This window comes from Anser cygnoides, chromosome 1, assembly GCF_040182565.1.
Source record: "Anser cygnoides isolate HZ-2024a breed goose chromosome 1, Taihu_goose_T2T_genome, whole genome shotgun sequence".
Lineage (NCBI taxonomy): Eukaryota > Metazoa > Chordata > Aves > Anseriformes > Anatidae > Anser > Anser cygnoides.
Window position 1 is genome coordinate 33,283,940 of NC_089873.1, and position 20,518 is coordinate 33,304,457.

General features: G+C 38.2%; 1 protein-coding gene and 1 long non-coding RNA gene across 12 annotated transcripts in view; one reads left to right on the top strand and one right to left on the bottom strand.

Annotated features, from left to right (window-relative positions):
- Nucleotides 1–15,186, top strand: part of TMEM117 (transmembrane protein 117) — a 221,893-nt gene extending 206,707 nt beyond the window's left edge. For 8 of the 10 annotated variants that reach the window (XM_013199123.3, XM_013199134.3, XM_048065975.2 and 5 more), the window contains 2 exons: nt 1,900–2,029; nt 11,278–13,358. In XM_013199123.3, the coding sequence (XP_013054577.3) occupies nt 1,900–2,029; nt 11,278–11,918 (771 nt within the window). In that variant the 3' untranslated portion in view covers nt 11,919–13,358. Of the gene's footprint in view, nt 1–1,899; nt 2,030–6,378; nt 7,171–11,277; nt 13,359–15,014 lie in introns of those variants that run through there. The other 2 variants (XM_048065976.2, XM_066992114.1) reach the window with 2 other exon arrangements.
- Nucleotides 15,187–15,277: 91 nt separating this feature from the next.
- LOC106047613 (uncharacterized) lies at nt 15,278–19,016 on the bottom strand. Of its 2 annotated transcripts, XR_010829317.1 has the most exons (5): nt 18,817–19,016; nt 17,224–18,081; nt 16,457–16,578; nt 15,525–15,612; nt 15,278–15,395 (listed from the first exon to the last, which is right to left on the bottom strand). It is a non-coding gene; the product is annotated as an uncharacterized lncRNA (long non-coding RNA). The 2 variants fall into 2 exon arrangements; XR_010829316.1 differs by lacking the exon at nt 18,817–19,016 and having other exon boundaries at nt 17,224–18,522.
- Nucleotides 19,017–20,518: the final 1,502 nt, after the last annotated feature.

Genomic DNA, 20,518 nt, shown 5'->3' on the forward strand with positions numbered 1-20,518 from the left:
GCCTTTTATAATGCAAGCATTAACACGCTGCTGGGGTTGGCTGTCTGTTTTGCTTTGTTTTATGAAACATTTTTCAGTCTCAGTAATTATTTGCTGAGACAAATAATACACTAAAATCTGCATTTAGTAGGGTTGGCGTTCTAGTTACTTATTATTTAATTTGATCAGAAAAATGCTGAACTTTTTTTATAAAATGTGGATGCAAAAACACAGTCCAACACAAAATTCTGTCTGATGGAATTTTGTCTGTAAATCAGCAAAAAGCAGTTAAAATAGTAGGAGCAGTGGGACAAGGCAAGAGCAGGATGCTAGATTTATGATCCTATCTTTACTTATTTCTAGTGTGAGTAGGCAGAGACCACAACTCCCTGTTTGTTTTTTTCTTCAGGAATATGTAATGTTTTTCTTCCTATTTATTCCCATTTCTTCCTGGGTGAGAGTCTGTCTGAGTTTTCTTGAGACAGGAGTCCAGAGATGTATATTAGCTACAGTGAACGGAGAGTGCACAGTCATAAAATATTTATCTTTGGGCACTTTTTGAATGTCTACCAAACCTAAGGGGATGTTTGCAGATGCAGTGTAAGGGATTGTGCAGCTGGGCAGTTATTACCGTACCTCATGACCAGGAGAGCATGTGTTGTGTTGGTGATAAGGGAAAAGGAGAACAACCTTATTTCTCTTATCTTTTGCATCTCTAAATTGGCACTTTCTGTATCTCTGTGGACACTGAGAACCAGGTGCAGAGGGTCAGGGCTTCTCCTTACTTATATGCCCGTTAATCCATTTAACTCTGTATCAGAATGTGTTAGCACAAATCAGTTGCTGTTAGCGTTTGTGCCGAGCTAAATTCCCTGCTGGTAAAACTCAGTCTTCTATTTTCCTTCCACTGTAGAGAGTGCTGGAGCTGCTTAGCAATTCTTGCATGTTAAGTCATATGCAAAGGAAGCCTAAGTTATTTGCAGAGCTCCTCACATTTCAGATTCCTTTTTCTTATTTTCAGTAAATTCAAGTGCCTGGTTCGTGGGATACAAATCCAGGTATATGCATGGGGACAGGGCCAGTATGTTTTTAACTGTCTGTAGCACACTAAGTAACCCCTCTGGTAGTAACTACACCAATTCCAGCAATGTTGCTGGACTTTAAGTTCTGGTTGTAGTGACTTGTGCCATGACCAGTGGTGGGTGCAGATAACTAAATGAAAAATCCTCTAAATGCAGCTCCTTCTCATCTGAGTTACCCCATTCTACCAAAATATGCATGACAATAGATAGGTAAGAGCTTCCACATTTCCAGCGTTACTTTGTCAGCTGAAATGCAGCAGTGGAGAAAACTGTGCTCAGATTGATTTAGGCAGATTATGTTGAAGGGTCTTCACTTGCAGGGAATGTTTATTTAGATGTATTAGGAGCAAATGCTGAAAACACCCTCTAAGTTGAACAAGGTGAATACAAATTTGTGAAAGACTTGAAGTGTCAGGCCTTCTTTGCCAATTTCTTACCTGTAAATTGTTTGCCAAATTAGTCACAGAAGTTGTAACTTGTATTGCAAGGTTGCTGTAATTAGTTACATCATGAACCAACACTTATTTTTACACAGTGCAACACATAGGTATTTATATACAATTTTGTAATATCAGCTGGTACAGGGGGTTCATTTTTGTCATTCTGAAGTGAACTTTTAAACGCATAATTATATGGAGCTGAAGTAAAAATCATACAGTGATAGCTAATATAAACAAGATATTCTATTTCAAATGGTTCAGTAAAACTTAAAGTGGGAAAATCCAATCATGGGAGGCTTAAAAATAGAACTTTGCCCTTTTGATAATTTAAGCATTTTAAAGGGCAAAATATACTGTGAAAGCTTATATTTAGGCTATTACTCTTATTTTTTTAACAGGACTGGGAGTTTCCACATTTTATGGGTGATGTTGAAGTGAATCTGCCAGGCTTGCCATCTGCACACATGCAATTCAAAGTACCATATTTCCAAAAGATCTTCAAAGAGGAGTATCATATACACATAACAGGTATGTAACCTTACAGATTGTGATACAGGCACACGTTGAACCGTGTCTGTGTAGGAAATGTGTGCTAACGTGTTCTTAATCACATATTTTCTTTGTTCTCCCCCATGATTTCTGTTTTTCTGTCTGTTTAACTGTCTTTATCATCCATATATAAACCTCTCACAGAAATAGGAAATCTCTATGTTATGAATCAAAGACCTGCTGTTTGTCATGGATTTCAGCAGCTTCTTGTGACACTAAGTAATATCCAGTGTAGCTTCAGAGATCTTTTATCTAAAATTACTCTCCAGGGGAATTAGCAGCTTATTTCATTTTAAAATCTCTTATGCCTTCAGATGCCTTTGCTGTGATTTATGCTAATATCTTTTCATAACTTCGGTCATTCTCATCTGGCAAAGGCCACTCATAACCATACCTCCATCATTCATCTAACCAGAAACAGACAGTTAAATAACTTCAAATAAAATAGAATTGTGGTTATTTGAATGGATGGCACATATAGATGAAAGTATCCAATCCTTCTATACTATGAGACAGTATTTGAATAACAGCAGAGAATGAAAAAGAGAGGAAGGTTAAATAGGGATAAATATTTTTATTTTACCTTCAAGCTATGTCGAAGAATCCATTGGCAAGAGAGATGAACAGTACTGGATAGCAAAAGAATGCAAATGCAAATTGGCAGGGGTCTTTAACTGCTAATATAAACAATCAGAGCACACAACAGTGTATAGGAATAAGATACATGAGAGCATCCAATGACACAGCCATACAAAATTCCTGTAGAGCAGGGACAAAAGGAGCATTCAGAGATCATACAAAGATACAACCAAGAGCTAGCAGGTGAGCCCGAAGCTTAACAGGCATCAAAAGCCAAAGAAAGAAAACATGCAAAGGAAGAAAGAATGAGGAATCAGGACTCAGATAGGCTGAATGAAGCCTCAGAGAAGTCATTTTCACCAGAGAAGATGGAAATCTGGGCGATCAGATTGGAAAACAGAAAAGAAGAGAAAATGAACACAGAAGTTACCTGTTTGCTATTGAGTGACAGGAGGCAGATGGGCCAGTAGGAAGTACAGATGGAGAGATGGAAAGTTTTTGCAAGTTGGATGTAGGTGCCCTGTTGGAGTCCTGATAAGAAAGACAACCAGCAACAAGGAAGAAGGGCTGGGGATACATCTGAGTGAGACAGTTTGGGCTCAGGAACCAGGATGAAGTGAAACAGGTAAATGATGTCAGTGACAGAAGGTGTAGGGTGAGAGAAGATGGGATGTGTACACGATGAACACATTTTTCTCTCTGAAGTGAGAAAAGTTTTGGGTAAAAAGGGAGAGAAGAGAAAAAGAGTATGAGCATCAAATATCTGACATGAACTCTGGGCATGAAATTCAAGGATAGTGGAAAAGATTTTTTTTCTTCTTCTCAAGACTAGAGCATGAATTTGGAGGGGCTCAATCCCACAAGGTTCCCAAATGCCATTCCACACAGTTATTCCATTGTATAAGAAGCAGTAGTGGAATGGGTGCACGCAGTAGCACGAACAAGGACTGAAGCATGATGGGGTGGGTTGTGCCATCAGATATAGGAAATCAGGATATAATTAAAGAAAATAAAAAACAACGGATAGTAGAAGAGGGACTGAAGAGCAAAGAACAGTCTTGCATTGCAGAAGAGCCAGGGATTTTGATGATAATCAGAGAAGAACTAGGAATAAGCAACAGCAGAGAACATAATTTAGGTATCAGAAATACAACTGCTAGCAGTGCTGCTGTTTGAAAACAGATCAACTGAGAGAAACCAATATTTATGCATTGTAGAGTCTTGTGCAGAGAGGACTGGAGGTCTTCCTGATTTTCTGGCAAGAAGGCATTCTTTTAATGAGGATGAGCTAATGAATAGGGGCTGAGGAATATTTTTCCCTGCTCAGCATTAACAAGATCCATTTATTAGATTCACTAGACAAATCAATCCATTTGACTGCACATCACGTACTCTGACTACTGAGTGCCTGTTTTATCTCAGTGCTACACCACCCTTTAGGAGATCTAATAAACAGCCATAACACATGGCACAAGAACCTCCCTTTGGGTAAGTTTTGCTTGAACCATCTGTTCTTGCCGTCAGTTCTTGTCTTAGGTTAGGGTATCATCTTGGATCACTTTCAAACTCTAGTTATAGTGCGGTTGTGTAGATTCTTGTAATTTTCTACTCAAATCAAGGAGCTAATAAAAGAAAGAAGGAACTGGTTATATATATATATATACATACATATATAAATCTAGATTCATGTAATCCAATCTAAGATGAGGGTAGAGAGTGATGCACACAAATGGAACTGCAGCAGATGATGTGGGGGGTAAGATATTGATAAAGGCAGGAAGGTAAAGCCCCATTAAAACCTTCTGTATTTAAGCCATGTTTAATACACAGCATCCAGAGTATTAAACAACCATATGACTTTTTTTTTTTTTTTTGTAATAAGCAGGAAAAAAAGACAACGGCCTGAGTATTGTTTATTTCTATTGGGATAAGGTGTCAACCATGCTGTGAAAATATGATCTATGCCCCAATGTCCAGAAATTGAAAACCCTTTTCTCCCAAATAGTGAGGAGAAAGGAAGCATGGCTGAAATACCATTTACTATATTGTTCCTTGCAAATTTTATTCTTCATAAATTTTATTCTTTCACAGTCTGTCGTGGTCACTATTGATTGATATAAATAAGAGCAGCCCCAGGACTCCCCTGAGCAGCCCTATTCAGCGCTGGGTTGCTCTAATGAGCAATAGTCCCACAAAGAAGCTTCTCTAACTGTAGGCACATGCAGAGGAGTAAAGGACTTTAAATCACCTTTCTGTTGGTGTGTGCTTAATGGCTTCGTAAATGTTCCGTACAGATGAAGGATTTCACAGTTACTTGATCTGTGTTGCCAGCTCTCCCGATTTCATCATGTCTTAAGACAGTCACTTTTTTTTTTTTTTTTTGGTCTTAAAGGCTTATCGCCTGGATTCAGATACTATGTGAGACTGTCTGCTTTCATACTTTTTAAAAAGTATCTCATGATTGCAGAGAAAAAAAAAAATGCTACTTCTGCATAGCTCCATGTCTAAAAAAGCAGATAAGTTAAGCAGTATGAAATGTATTATTTTTAACCCATCTTGCTACTTTGAACTAAAAAACGTGTTCTTAGGCATGACTTACGATTTCTGAATGTTGTAAGTTAGCAATAATGTTGAATTAACATCTGCAGCCATATGTAGCTTATATGCTTCAGTGTAATTTTGAATTTACTATCAAAAGCCCATCTTATTTTTGCCGGTAACTGAGTACCTCAGTTTGCTTAAATTTCTTTGCATCTAGGAACTCCTAGCAAGCATCTACTCAGTATTAAATATTTTTATCGTGTTTTGATAGCTGCTTTTATCTATAAACATCAAAAATATCTCGAATTCCTGCATCTGCCTAACTTATCTGGATTTCCCTTGACAGATGGTTCACTACAATGAGTATGTATGTGTTTTCGTTCTTGGGCTGCTGTTTACGAAAATATGTAGTCTACTTTATTTTCTATAATACCCAGGGAAATTTGTAATACTTAAAAGTAAATTTTGTTACTTCAGATTCTTTCATTTTTAAAAGGCACTCGGAGGCCTGGCTGGTACCATCTAATAGCAGCACTGGAGATCCAAGAGCATCTGCTGTCGAGTTTCCGATAAGTTCCAAATGGGAAATGTTAAGGTTTAGGTATCAAAACAGATGGGAGATTTTTCTAGCCATTTATAGACGTGTTTCTGAGTTCTGGTCTATCCAGAGTGCCCTTCTGTCCAATGGAGAAATTGTCACCTTTGTGTCTGGCAAGTGCCTAGTGTGGCTGGCTTGTACACTTAAACCAAAAGAGTGCCAAGCATCACCTACACAAGCATCCAGGCCAAGCATCACCTACACAGAGATGCCTGAGGGAGCCTTTGGACAAAAATAGAAAGGTTAGAGGTAAAAACAAACTTGTCTATGCACACAGACATGAAAAGATCTCAGAGGATTTGCTGCTTAGTTCAGCTGTGAGTGGTTGGCATGGATGTATCTAGCTAATAACACTAACGTGACAGAAGAGATGAAGAATTTTTCAAAGATACTTGAATGTTTTACAGAGGTGTCTGAATGTTTTAGACACAAATTGCAATTGAGATAAGAGTCTAAAGACAACATGTCCTGCACTAGCCTCTGGCTATGGTTGCACAGCATGAGGCCACTTGAGTCTAGCCTTAATAAGTGGGATTTTCACATATTCTCTTGACCTCCAGAGAGTTGCTGAGGACTGGTTTCTACATGAGGTCTCTGTTTTTTTTTTTAGGACATGACTACTCTGTTACAGAGAGGACATGCAAATATAAAAATACTTCAGAATCAGAAGCTGTTTGGGAATATTTAGACCTGCAGGATCTGCTTCAGTTGCCCAGTAAATCAGTTGCATGCGGGGTTGTGGACTGGTTGCTTTACCCTTTGTAGACTTTATCAGCCTCTTTAAAAATGAGCACTGCCCAAACATCTTCAGTTGGCAGAAATAGGTGACTCTGCAAATGTCATGTGTAACATGTAAGGACTTTAACACTGTGAATGGCAGTTATGAACCAGGTGTAAGTTAGGTAGTGTATGGCTGAATGACATAGCCTGTATCACCACCTGATTTTCTTCATTGTAACACCATTGAGGAGCCTGGGTATAATAATTCTCAGTTTGCTGAAATGCTTGACTGGCCTTCCAGTCTTGGGAGCTGCATCCTTCCATCTCAGATTGTCTATGGAAAATCCACATGCTTCAAGAAAAGCTAACTGGTGCCAGGTATATGCAAATATTCTTGGCCTCCCTAGAGCAACAGTGGTAGTGATCCTACAGAAATTGGTCAGGAGACAAATAGAATGGCTTCATAGTGTGGGACTACATTTTTGCTTCCCATTTTTCATCTGTAATGAAATTTGAAGCACCATAAATTAAATTATATTGTGGGTTTTTTTTGTCCCTTTTTTTGTTGTTGTTTTTTCAGAAGATGAATACCTATACCTTTATAATATATTTATCCTGACTCTTTGCAAAACTCTAGGCTTGTGCTCATATATGCACAAGATGAGAGGTCGAGTGACTCCTAACTTACAAAGTTCGTTTCCTGTATGAATATAATATATGACTTTGTTATTTAAAAAACAGAACAAAAAATATTTTATATACATTATATATGTATAAGTATTATATGTAATATATACATATATGTGTGTATATATATTTATTATATATGTTCATTAGTATAATAAGTCTCCAGCATGAATTATCAGGGAGAATTATCATCAGATAGATGTTTGTAAGTGGAGACTGTCAGACCTCTTGGGTCAGATCGCTTCAATACATATATCACCAATCCAGAAGGATTGCTGGGTAAACGGGGTTTATTTGGCTATCATGCTGCTAATACAACTGAGTAAAGTATGTGCCTTGGAAGAGGGATAAACAGCAGAGGACACTGTATTCTAGAAAGAGGTAAATACTTTCTGTAAGTAACCAAGACAGTGCTAACTCCCAGTCATTTTGTGTTGCGAGAGATTAACACAGCCCTTGGCTACAGGGAATACTGAGTAGGAGTAGGAAGATGTCATGGTGTTCATATATAGTTATAATGATAACCATATAAGTTATCTTATATATTGCTCATATTTAGTGTTTAGTTCTTTTCACAACAGTTTTCAAAAGAAAAGGAAAAATTGTAGAGCTCATAGAGCACACCAGAGATGCAGAGAATGTAAAAATTGTCTAGAAATGGGAAATATAAGGAGTTTTAAGCACATCTAATAGAAAATCAGCAGCTGTCAGGCAACTAGCTGCCACTTAGATGTACAGAACATGACTCATCTTAGTTAACTGGAGCATCTGCATCTAAGCTGTTTGTCCAAGCACCATTTATAGTCCACACCAACACAACTGATAGAATCAGGAGAGCTTCAGGCTGTGCTCCTCTCTGCCTCAACCTATCTGGAAGCTAAGCGAGGGAGTTTCAAGTTCATGCTTTTAATGTAACAGGAGGAATTGAAATATACATCTTTTTTATATCAGGTGAGTATTCTAATTTATTATACAAGGGGGCCAGAGCCTTTTTTAAATAGTTCTAACATAGCTTCACAATTATGAAATCAGAGTGTAGGACAGATCCTACATGAAGCCAGAGATCAGACACCTAACTACCTCTGTTCAGTATTTTCAGTATTTTCTGCTAGCTTCTTAGCTAGCAGAACACAACTCCTTCACCATCAACAGACTGGCATCTCAAGACTTACTGCTCAGGTGGCTTGTTCTAGATGTTGCACTTTGGACACAGATGGTTACTGTGAAATCCACTGGGTGCCATTATGCCAAAAGATCAGGTGGATCATAGCTCAGCATTAGAATAGCAAAGTTCCCTTTGTCAGTCATACCTGAAGCTAGCAATCAAGATTATATCAGTGTCTTTATAAAGGCCATCTTCATAATTTTCCCATTTCATTACACTTTGAATTTTGATCTTTCAGTCATCTGTGTTTTCCTACGCATAGTTTATTCTTGCCATAACTATTTGAAGAGAAAGAGTAATACTGGTCCTACAGGAGTTTCCTGCCTCCAAGGTCTAGCAGTCTTACTGGAAAGGCACCTGTCATAGCTTTGCAGAAACACAGAGTACCAAATACAAGGTTGTTTGTGGGGTTTTTTTTTGATGGAGCCGGTAACAAAGAAGTGGAATTTTCTTTAGACAGTCTTATGATGCAATTTCCTGGGAAAAGAACATGGCTTAAGGAATTAACTCCGGGCCAGTGCAGCAGGGATAGTTGCTTTCTGGTTGAATCACAGAGCAATATTTGATGACAAATTACTGTTCCAAAAAATGTCCAGGTGAACAACCATAGCAGAGAAAGGAAGTTTTGAATACGGTAAATTAAATTTTCTTTCAAACTGTAGGTAAACAGATAACAGTTCTAATATTTGTATTTCATTGCCATTTGTGTTTAGCCTATTTTCCTAAGGAAATGAGAATTATGTGATCATGTTCTCTGTGTGAATTGGTCTCACTCTCTCTATCCAAGAGCATCAAATAACTTTTCAACCCACAGCCAGTTTCAAGAACATTTTTGGAGGGTGAGAATCTAAACAATGCTTACATTCCCATCATGTCCTGAGAAATGGTGGTTAGGTAGGGGAGAATCATCCAAGTCAGTGCCCAGCTGAGGAAGGAGCAGGTAGAAGTCATCCATTATGTATTCTGTTTGTCAGCAGCCAACTAATTGGTGAATGTGTGTCCCAGCCAGCCCATCAACACACACTATGCAAGATATATTCTGGCTGAATATAGGGTAATTCAGAGGGAGAGAAAAATATAGGGCACAAATCCATAGGAAACTGTATCAAGCTAAATCAAAGAATCATGGAATCATTCAGATTGGAAAAGACCTCTAAGATCATCTAGTGCAACCTTGAACCTAGTACTGACAAGTCCACCACTAAACCATGCTACTAAATTCTACATATACATCTAAGTTCAAATTCTATTGTTTCTTACTATATTTTGTATTTTAGCATCATTTTCAGTGTCTCAGTGTTCACCTAAGGGACTTAAGTAATATAAAATGTGGTGACAATCTTCTAAAACCATTATTTTCTAAACCCACCTCTTTAACAAGTTGACTACAATATTGCTGAAAACCAGAAAAAAAGGCTAAAGGAGTTATTCAGGAATTATGTGAACAGGATTCACTGCAAGGTCTTTTCAGTGCAGTTTGATTTCTGAATAGTGACAATAACACAATAGAAAGAGCATTCTCATCCATTTCCAGTCCAAGTATAATCTAGGTTGATTGAAGAGGACCATTAAACACAATTGCTAAAATACAAGGAGTTACCCGAATGGAGCATTTTGGTCCATGGTACAATTTGAAAATACAGACCTTGAGGAACTGGAATCCACTTATTCTTTACCAAACCGAAGACATAAGTCATTTGGTAGATTCTCTGTTACATTCATTTTCTTTTTTTCCTTGAGGCCTACTTAAATATGGTTCTAGCATAGACCGATATCATTCATCATCAGCAGGAACATTCCACAGTGAATGTCCTTTCACATCATGCTGTGGTGTCGGTCACAAATTCTCCATCCTGATGCAATTTTGATGACATGTAGATTTGTTGGGTTCTTGATTGGTGCCAGTAATTACCTCACAGGTAAGATTTTAACACATGTTCAGCTAAAGTGTAAGGGATTCTTTAAGTATGAAAACAGTGTAATTTTGTTTTGTGTCTGTGTATATTCATTGATTAATTTAGCTACGAAGGAACACCTGGAGGTCATCTGTTCCGATACCTTGCTCAAAGCAGGGCCAACTTTGCAGTTGCATAATGTTACCTTTTATATATTTTGGATGCCTGCAGGAGACATGCAAAAGAGTAATTTTAAATAATAAAAGGAGAAAAGGTTCCTCCTCCACTATTGCAGGAGCTTAATGTTAGACTATGAGTCACTCCTTGGAGGAGTTTCTCACTACACAGAGTATAGGAAAGCTAAATTGACTAGTCTCCCAAGACTAAAATCAGCCCTTGCTATTTCTCAAGGGCATAATACCTCTAAATCACAGTTTATCCAGTTGCCCCACCTGCATGTATCTGGGCACCATGGTTAGTGTATGAAACAATATATGTATGTACTTTTAAAATGTACATACTTACGAACCCCTAAAAGAGCCTCACTTCATTCATTACTGGCATATAAATAATTCTATTAAATATGGCCTTTTCAAGGAGAATTTCCATGTGAGTGTTTCTGAAGCTCTGAAATTAATGCGTTTTAGGTTTATTGATCTGTACCACATCGCCTAATGGTCTAATCAACAGGTCACCTACAAACTGCAATGTGAATTCAATTGATATACTGCTGTGCTTACATTACAAAATTATTTATTATGTGCCCAGACCTATCTGTGAAATACTAAGGGATATTCAGCATAAATCTGACTGTGGTAGAAATCTTATTACAACTTTGCTTTACTGATTAATAAAAAAGGGATTTTTCTCTCAGTAGCTTTTACATATGAATGCATTTGTACTGCTTCTAAAATGAAGCATCAGATATATAAAATATCAGATGACTGAATTGTTTTTTTTCCTTTTCCTTTTTTTCTTTTTCTCATTTTCCTTTTTCTCTTTCTCTCTCTCTTTCTCTTTCTCCGTTTCTCTTTCCAAACAGGCAAATGGTTTAACTATGGAATTATCTTTCTTGTTTTAATCTTGGATCTAAATATGTGGAAGAACCAAATATTTTACAAACCTCATGAGTATGGCCAATATATTGGTCCTGGACAGAAGATCTACACAGTGAAGGACTCAGAAAGCTTGAAAGACCTTAACAGAACTAAGTTATCTTGGGAGTGGAGATCCAATAACACTAACCCTTTGACCAACCGGACCTATGCCGAAGGAGACATGTTCTTACACAGCAGATACATAGGCTCTAGCCTTGATGTCAAATGCCTGGCTTTTATTCCAAGTTTGTTGGCTTTTGCTCTGTTTGGTTTCTTCATCTGGTTCTTTGGGCGATTTCAGAAAACTGACCAAGGCATGGAGAATTTAGACAAATCATACACAAGAATGAAACGAAAGTCACCATCAGATATGGGAATGACGCGAGAAAATACACAGGTGTTAGTAGAAGAACCATTGAGTTTTCAAGAACCTCATCTTGTATCCATAAAATCAGACTTAAGTGAAATAGTTTTCAATTCTTCTCTCCTCACTTCTGAAAACTTGAATGCACAATTGAATGAACAAGAAAGCCCTTTACAGCCAGTACCAGAGTCCTCTGTCCCTAAGAGTAATCCTCCAGCATAGAGGCAAATACCCAGGAAAAATAAATAAGCAGTTGCTGTAAGAGTTCAGTTTTATCTTTTGTAAGATAAGATTTACATAGTGTCTAGACTAAGAAATTCAACCTATACCAAAAGGTGCTCAGCATGCTTTTTCTAGGATTTTTTTTTTTATTTGTATTATAGTACGTGCCTACTGTATATCTAACATTCCTTTATAGATTGCTTCCCAAAATTGCACAAGCTATTTATTAATACATTACCTTAACTGTACAATAGTGTATTAGATGATTACTTGCAGGTATAAAATTCTACCGTGGTGGTGCCTTGAGACATTAAACTGTTTTTTAACTCAACACCAGATGTATAGCACAGTTCTTCTAATCTATTTTGCAAAGCTTTTTGTATATGGTTATTTTCAAGTATCATTTGATGTCTTAACAGAGGAGATAAATGCAGTTATTCCTTAAGAAGGGTTTCTGTTAGGACATCACAACTTGACTTTGTTATTTACTCATCTGTAGAGCCAGTGACTTTGATGACCGGACTGCAGAGAAGCATGTTGATTACCTTTTAATTTTTGCTGGCTAGCTGCCAAACACAAATACAGATTCATTATGCAGTAAACACAAGAGCGATAATACAGCATGGGTCACTACTTACAAAAATGTGACTTTCTCCATCAGTAATAGCAATTATGTGATAATGCCTAATTATATTTTTCATAATTAAAGATAAACTGCTCCTTGATTAAAAATTCTGCCCTTCACTTTTCAGAAACGGAGGTGAAAATACACCCTTAAAGCAACTTTTTCCGTCCCACCAAACCTATGTAATATCAAAGAGCCAGTGGAGTGCTTACAGTAAAGGACGCAGAGCCTGTTAAATCCAGTATTTGTATGCTTTGGTGCAGATGTTGTCTGGGTATACACGAAACATACATATGAAACACGCCACACATGGACAGTCTAAACATGCTGAAGAAATGTTTTGGGGTATTAATTAAAATGGATTTATACTTGAAATGTCTTGTAACCTTTTCTTTCTTCATTCATTATCCACAAGTAAAAGTAACCTGGAAGCAGAAACATGGCAAAAGTGTTTGTTTTGCTTTTTTGAAGGGGACTCTGGAATGTGAATTCTTCTGCGGTATGATCAAACAACATGCACTAGAGAAAGTGCATATCTAAAACATCAGAAAGACTCTGATATGCCTCTAATTTAGTTCTATAAATTGTTGTTACAAGTTACTAAATAATAAGTCATTTCTAAGCCTGAATTATTTCCCTGTCATTTACTGGTGTTGCTGTATTTTGTCTTTGTGACTTTTTTATCTCCATTGTTTTGATCTATCTGCTTTTAAGTTTTTGGAATGCTGGATTTAGCATGCATAATAGAACTATGCATTTATTAACTGTCAGTTGAGAGTCAATTTTAATAAACATCATTTGACAATTGTTTATTATGAGGCAGGAACATATTCTATTAGTTTTGAAGTTCGTTTAAAAAAAAATACACACGCATTGTCCTATTTAAAATCACAAATATTTCTGGCACTAGAAAAGATAGACAGTATCGCAGTAAAGTCAAAATCAAATATTTTGTTTATGGACCATTTAGTATTTCATCAGGCAAAAGTTTACTTTATAATCAGACTAAATATTTATCCATTAAAATATGGCTAAGAATAAATCTATTAGCTTTTGCCTATTACAGCCTATAAATTTGTTTAATTGACAATATATAACCAAAGACAAACCATTAATTACTAACGGTAAAACACTGTGAGATCCCACCTGTATTATGTAAGAGGTGACTATATTGATGCTTGACTTTCAAGCAGAATTTGATTTAAAAGTCAGAGCATTTGTTAAGTAGTTACAGAAATAGCTGGTTGATTTTGCAGATACATGCTTCTCTGTATGTTTTGGTTACTATAAACCCAAGTACTGAAAATCTCCCATTAATCTATTTCTCTTTTTGTGCATGGGAGTGGTTAAATCCATTAATATGTAGGCAGAAAATGAAAGACTTACTTGAGCCTTACAGCTTGCATGATGACATGACTCTGAGAAAACTGCTATTAAACAACTGATCCACAGCTAAAATAATTCTGTGACCTCACATCGAGTAAATGCTTTCAAGGCCCTTGCAAGCCTGCATGAAAGTGAGAAAAACATCAAATAATGTAGATTTTGCAGGAGTATTTAAATTAATGGTCAAGCAGAGAGACTGCTTACAACATGAATTCTTAAATGAAAAGACTCAGTGTAGCCACTCACCACAGTCAACTCGTCAATTTAATTAGAGGAGGAAGGAATCCTCCATTGTGTGGGAGCCTCATTTGTAAACACAGACACAGATGAGAGAGGAGAGGAGTGTTTCCACTCTCTGCTTTCAGTATCTAGTCTGAGAAGCCTGAGATAGGTAACTAAACTTACCCTGAGGCTTACATCAGTTTAGCTCATCTGCTCCTGTAAACTGACTGCCAGTAGTGGCTGGAGTACGTTTCAGCCAAATCTCATTCATGTGCAGAGACCACACAATTTGCAACGGGAAAGTACGTGGTTGCAATCTAAACTGCGCTCGTGTGCTGAGCTACTGATGCAGATTCATTCTTGATATTCTCCTGAAGCAACTTGTCTTCTGCTCTTCTGCCATGGGCTGTAGAAGAGCTCATGGGAGACTGGGTGGGTAAGAGGCCTAAAATTGGTTACCTGAAATGGAAGTATTCTTCCCATGATTACATTCATTGTCTTCAGCTGTTGTTCATTATTAATATTTTGAAATGTTTCTTTAACTCCAAAAACTCTGAAATCTTCTCCTATCTTTTGCCCACCACTATGACTTTAATATAGTTGGTTGACCTTTTCCTGAAAGTTTAACACAATTTTTTTTAGTCTTTTTTTCTTTACCTGAAAAAGTTGAGCAACCTATGGAAGGAAAGAAACTTGAGGAAATGTCAAGTTTTCACACGTTGCATGAATCTCCATTCTGCCCTCTATAAGAAGCCATCCAGCAGTCAGCAGTTACCATCAATGTAGGGCTGTATATGCTTTGTCAGAGACTATATTTGGCACAATAGTTTTGTTTTTTGTTTTTTTTTTTTTCCTTCCCACAGATCCACAGATACTCTGTACAGTGATGCATATGTAGAAGAGACATCTCTGGGCTAAGCACATAAGATCTGTGAGCACACAGGTGCCTGTAAATTACTTCGGCATCCTCAACCTTTGATGAGATGGAAATGACACGAGGCAAATAGAATATTTGTAGGAAATACCTTAAATACAATCTTCATGTGTATGAAAACATTTATGTTTAAAAGTCCAATTTTATAAAATGTGTACATGTGTGTATATTTGGAGTCTAAGGATTAGTTGATTGTCTTGGTGAAAGTGCTGAAAGCAGACAATTCACTCCTGCCCTCTTTATTCTGCATTGCTCCATGAGTGTTACTTACTCCAGGTTGTTTCATCTCCTCTGCCTCCCCTTGTATTGCCTATAAAATACAAAACCAAAAAGGAACATTTAATTGCACTATCTTCTTCCTCAAATTACAGTTTTGTTGATTCTATGCGAAAAGTAAATTTATTCTGTTTTAAAGATTTCTGTCCTTTCCAGCTAGTACCATCTTACGCTGGGCTACTACACGGTATTACAGTATGTGCCAAGTAATTGCTTTTCCTCCAGTGAATAGCTTCCATCATGACAACCACCTGAAAACAAAGAACAGACACCTCTCAAAGACTGGAAAGACAGCAATTCAGATACCTACTAGACTTGCAAGCTCGTTTTCCCACAAGTGCACAGGTTATGACTCACTAATAAAAGATGTAACAGATTTTTAATACACTGCCCTTAATTTTAATGACCTACTAGGAGGGGCTCAGTGGGAGAGAACTTTTTATCTTAGACCATAAAGTTGAAGTGGTTATGGTCCTGCAAGCAGAGTGTTCCAGCTTTTTAGGTTGCATTTAAAAGTAACCAGCTTAAGCTTTGAGCAGATTGCCAGACCCATAAAAATTAGACATACCAAACTGTGAATAAGACCATAAAGCTGATTCATTTGAAATGGCCTAGTGCAGGATATAGACACAGCGCATGTTTATGTTAGAGTGACCCTGTGCTTAAGACTATGGATAGTGACATGCAGAGCTTCAAACTGCATTTATTAACAAACAGTTCCAGTTGCTTTATTGACCAAGATGCTGCTGCATGCACCAGACATACCAGCTCTTCTACCATGCAGCCCATCCGTTCTAAGCCCCAGATGACAAAGGGGTTGTTCGTCCTCATTCCTCGTTTGTATTCAAAACTGTCCTGACCACGATGTGACAAGTCATCGGGATACTAAATACATAACCAAGGACAACGAAAAGGCAGAAGTCTGGTCTGTGAGCTGCACAGCCTTGAGGTGAGGAAGAATGCGTTATGTGACCATTTCAGAAGTAAATCAATATATGTAAAATCCCTGTTTCATAGGGAAACTGGGGGACAAATGGAGAGACAATAACTATCCATCCAGAACAGAAGAGCAAGTCCTTCTTCCCTAATGCTCACAGTTCTCAGCTTCCAGATGACGTCTGGGTGAGCAGCTCTTCTGGGTGACTAGGTTTTAACACCATCTTATTTGCCTTCTATCAATTCCTCTGCATGGGGGGTGCCAGCAGCTTTTCACTTTTCTGAAAGAAGCAGGAACAAAACTTACGAAGGAGAAACTCCACGAAGCTTGTAGTTTCCACAGCAAACTCCTTGCTGGAGAGAGGAAAAGTATGAACCCAGCTGCTTTGCTAAGAGCAATCTAGTAGCATCAAATCCTTTCAGAAATGTATGTTACAGCTGCAGCACAGTCACAAGGATACCTCTAATCTCTGCTTTTCCTTTGATGTCTGGCAATTGGGGTCTGCAGAAGGGCAGCTTATCTGATTCCTGCAGGCAGGTTATAGACCCAGGTCTCATGCTGCTTTGTGACATCTGGAGCACTTCCCTGCATATTGAATTCCTTCGATTCCTTCCCCTCTTCATTTTTTTTTCTTTTACTGAAGCCCCATTCTTTGGCTTTTATTTCCAAGCAATTTTTATTGTTGGTGACCTAAACTGCAAATAACCCACCAAAGGCCCATAATTGCTGTTATTGATACAGTACCATCTGCACACAGGCTCTGCCCAGCCAAGGAAATTCTGCCAAAGAAGCAACAGGTACCTGTTCCAGCCTAGGGACAAAACTAGCAGGAAAATGCTTCACTGCAATACGGTATGCTACATACAGAAAGGTATTTGGTCCATCTAACCAGTCCCTCTATGAATCATTACCAAGGAATACTTACAGACTTACAGCTTTACAAGTGGATGTATTCATTCAGGAAGATGCATAACCATGTAACTTTAAAACAGCCAGAGCCCCCTCTCTTCTGTTGCGAGTTGCCGTGCTCTCAGCTACATTTGAAGGAGATGGGCGACATGAGCATAACAGGTGTTTTCCTCAGGTTTGCCTTCATTACAGCTCGTCAGTTCCCAGGGAAAAAGGGCTTCCAGCCTGCTCATTAACAAAGCCCCAGTGTGTGCCCTGCCTGACATAACTTCAGTGATGGGCATTCTTAGGAAGCGTGGGCTCCTTTCTTCTTTTCAGACAGACGAGTACCGTTGCTGTGGCTGGCTGCTGTGGCTCCTACCTATTATCAGGGAAATGAGAAAGGCAAGCAGAAAGCAGTCATAATAGTCAAAATGCATATTTTTTTTCCAAAAAGTCATTATTAGCTGCTTCTTTGCTCTCTCTTTTTTGCCACCTTTCAAAGAAAGTTTGAAAAGGATCTGAACATTCTTATTTCTTCAGTTGTCAACTTATTTTTTTCATTGTTTCTTTTTCCCATAGGATTCTTTCCATGCATTTTCCACTATTTAAATCTCTTTGATTCTCAGTATCCTCAAAATTACCTGCAGTTTCCATTCAGGGTCCTCTTTTCCTCTCTCCTTCCCTTCCCTTCACTTTCATAGGTTCACAAGATAATTCAGGTCGATAGGTGTCTCTAGGCAAGCTCTTGCACAAAGCAGGGTCAGCTCTGAGCTCAAGCAGGGTTGTTCAGGGCTTTATCTTTGCAAGTCTTGAAACTATCCAAGGATGGAGACTGCATGACCTCCCTGGGCAGCCTCTTCCAAACTCCAGTATTGCTGCCTAAATGTTGCCACTGGTAGAAAGAAGAGATTCCCAGTAATAGCAAGCAAGAATGAGCAAACTATGTATAAAGCATGACAAGTGACATTGTGCAAAGCCAAAACTTTTAAGATTTGAGCAAGTTTACGATCAGGTACCCTCTGCTCTGTGGGAGCAAGTCCATACCAGCTCTCCCTAGGGACTACACAGGAATAACTGAGAGTAGAAAATGGCATGCAAGCATTGAAAAAAATTCAAGCCACTTCCTTTGTGATGCTGAACTTAATTGTAATTTTATTTCATACAATTCATAACTGGTATATGTTTATTGCCTGGTACTCTATTTACATACTGAAAAAGTCAGTCATCTCTTCAGTTTGCAGCCCTTGGCTCATGTAATCAATTACCCTGCTTGAATGTTTAAAATTACTCATGAAAGAGTCACTTTTTATTATATTTTGTCTACAAGAACCAATATCCTCCATTAATAGAAAGGGCTATTACATTTTTGGAAAACTTGTTTGGAGTGGTCAGTAGGAAACAAATCGGACAGCTGAAATTTTGCATTGCCTAGGGCATTAATCTATACAGCCAGACTAGAATCAGTATTAACTGAAGAATCATTCGGATTAACTGAATAAAAAGACTTCTTTCTTTTCAGACCTCCATTCATATTGACTTTCCATTACTAGCCTTGTGTATGTCTGCACACACAAGAGTTTTAGACGTGGTCTCTAAAAGGAAAAACAGATTAGAAACCAATACTTACATGTAAGGTGGGTGAAGCCTAGGCAGGTCAAAGGGTTGGTTTGTTTTAATTAAGATCTGTCTAGTGAGACTAAGGAGCCCTTCCTTCTCAGGAAGTCGGGCAGAGGCAATCAGAAGAAAGCTGGCCCCGTTCAAGTTCTTGTCTGGGAAGGTGGCAGGTTACTTACAGGAATCTGAAAGGGAGACAGACAACTTGGTATCTCCATCCTCTCCTTTGCTGCTTAAAACTTCTGCTTTTCTACAAAGATCAAACAAATCGGTACAATTTAATCTACATTTGTGTCTTAAAGCAGTAGCTTAAAGCAAGCGAGAGACAGTGTGATTTTAAATGATAGAAAGACAAAGGCAAAGGAGCTGGGTAATGAGAGACTCTTATTCAAAAAGAGGTTTTTAAAAGGTATTGATGTGCTCTTCCTCCCTTTAGAGATAAATGTTGATGGTGACTGTTTCTGAGACACCGCATATCTCGCTGGCCTTTCTTTGGGAGGTGTAAGAGGACGTGAAGGGAGTCAACATGCTGGTGGCCACTAAGTCTTTTGGACAACAAAGTCTTTTGGTCAATGTAAAACGTACTCAGACAGGATCACAGTTTCACTATTTAATTACCCATTTGCTGAAAACAGGAGTAGCAAACAGCAGCTAGAGTTAATATATTCCAGAACAGCCAGGGCTCCAGATGCTCCAGCTGCCTGAAGACCTTTGTGAGGTTCATTCCCTGTTGGCTACGGCAGCCTTGCCAGGTAACACTGCTGAGGACGTGGATGTGGCTTGATTTTTGCATCATCCAGCAATAACAAAAACCTGCTTCTGCAAGTACAGAGAAAGTGTAACAATTTCCAGTAACCATTGTTTCTGTGTTTCTATGGTTACTGGAAAGATAAAATTTTCTGGTATTGCTTCATGAAACTATACAAAAATGGAGCATTCTCCAAAATTTGCACAAGGTTAAAATTAAAATACGAACAAAGTAGACATTCAGGTACCTCATTTTTTTAATTCTCTTTCCACCCTTTCCATCACTTCCGACCTGCACAAATCCCACCAGCTTCACAGCAAGGCTAATCCTCAGATATAATCCCAAAGGGTGCAGAGATCAAACTCTTCCCTATGGGGTTCTGGAGAGACTCCAGGCATGGTTCATTCAAAAAGCAAAAGAAAAAATAGTATTGATTCAAAAGACTAAAGAGCTCACTATTTATACAAATGCAGCTAGAGCGTATGAGGTGGAAGTCAACAGTAACCTCCTGGTCCATTTTCACAGTAAGTCTTACGAAGACCAATGTTTGCTGAACCTACCGACTTAGTGTGCACTGTTTATTGAAACCTCCATCGAAATGTGTGGTATTGCACCTAAAAAAGTGCTTTGGTTTTTTGAGTTTTCAAGCCCAAGTTAAGCCTTTGTCATATAAGAGAGGATGATGATGGGTTTTTAGTAAGCTGTCTGTGCTAACAGGTTCTTGAAATTCTTGCAGGGTCACCATAAGGTACGATGTTCCCGTGAGATATATAGCTATTTTTGGTCACTGCACCTGAACTGTTACCCCTGCTGTTCTAAAGAGTCTTAGCAAAGACACAGCATGGTGCTGGTCTGACTAGACCTCAAAGGCATTTAGTTTATTTGGGTGTATTTTAGTGCCTTGCAAAAGGCACATGAAAGAATAAACACAGATAGCCCAAATGTGACTGCTGGTGCTTTTATGGCT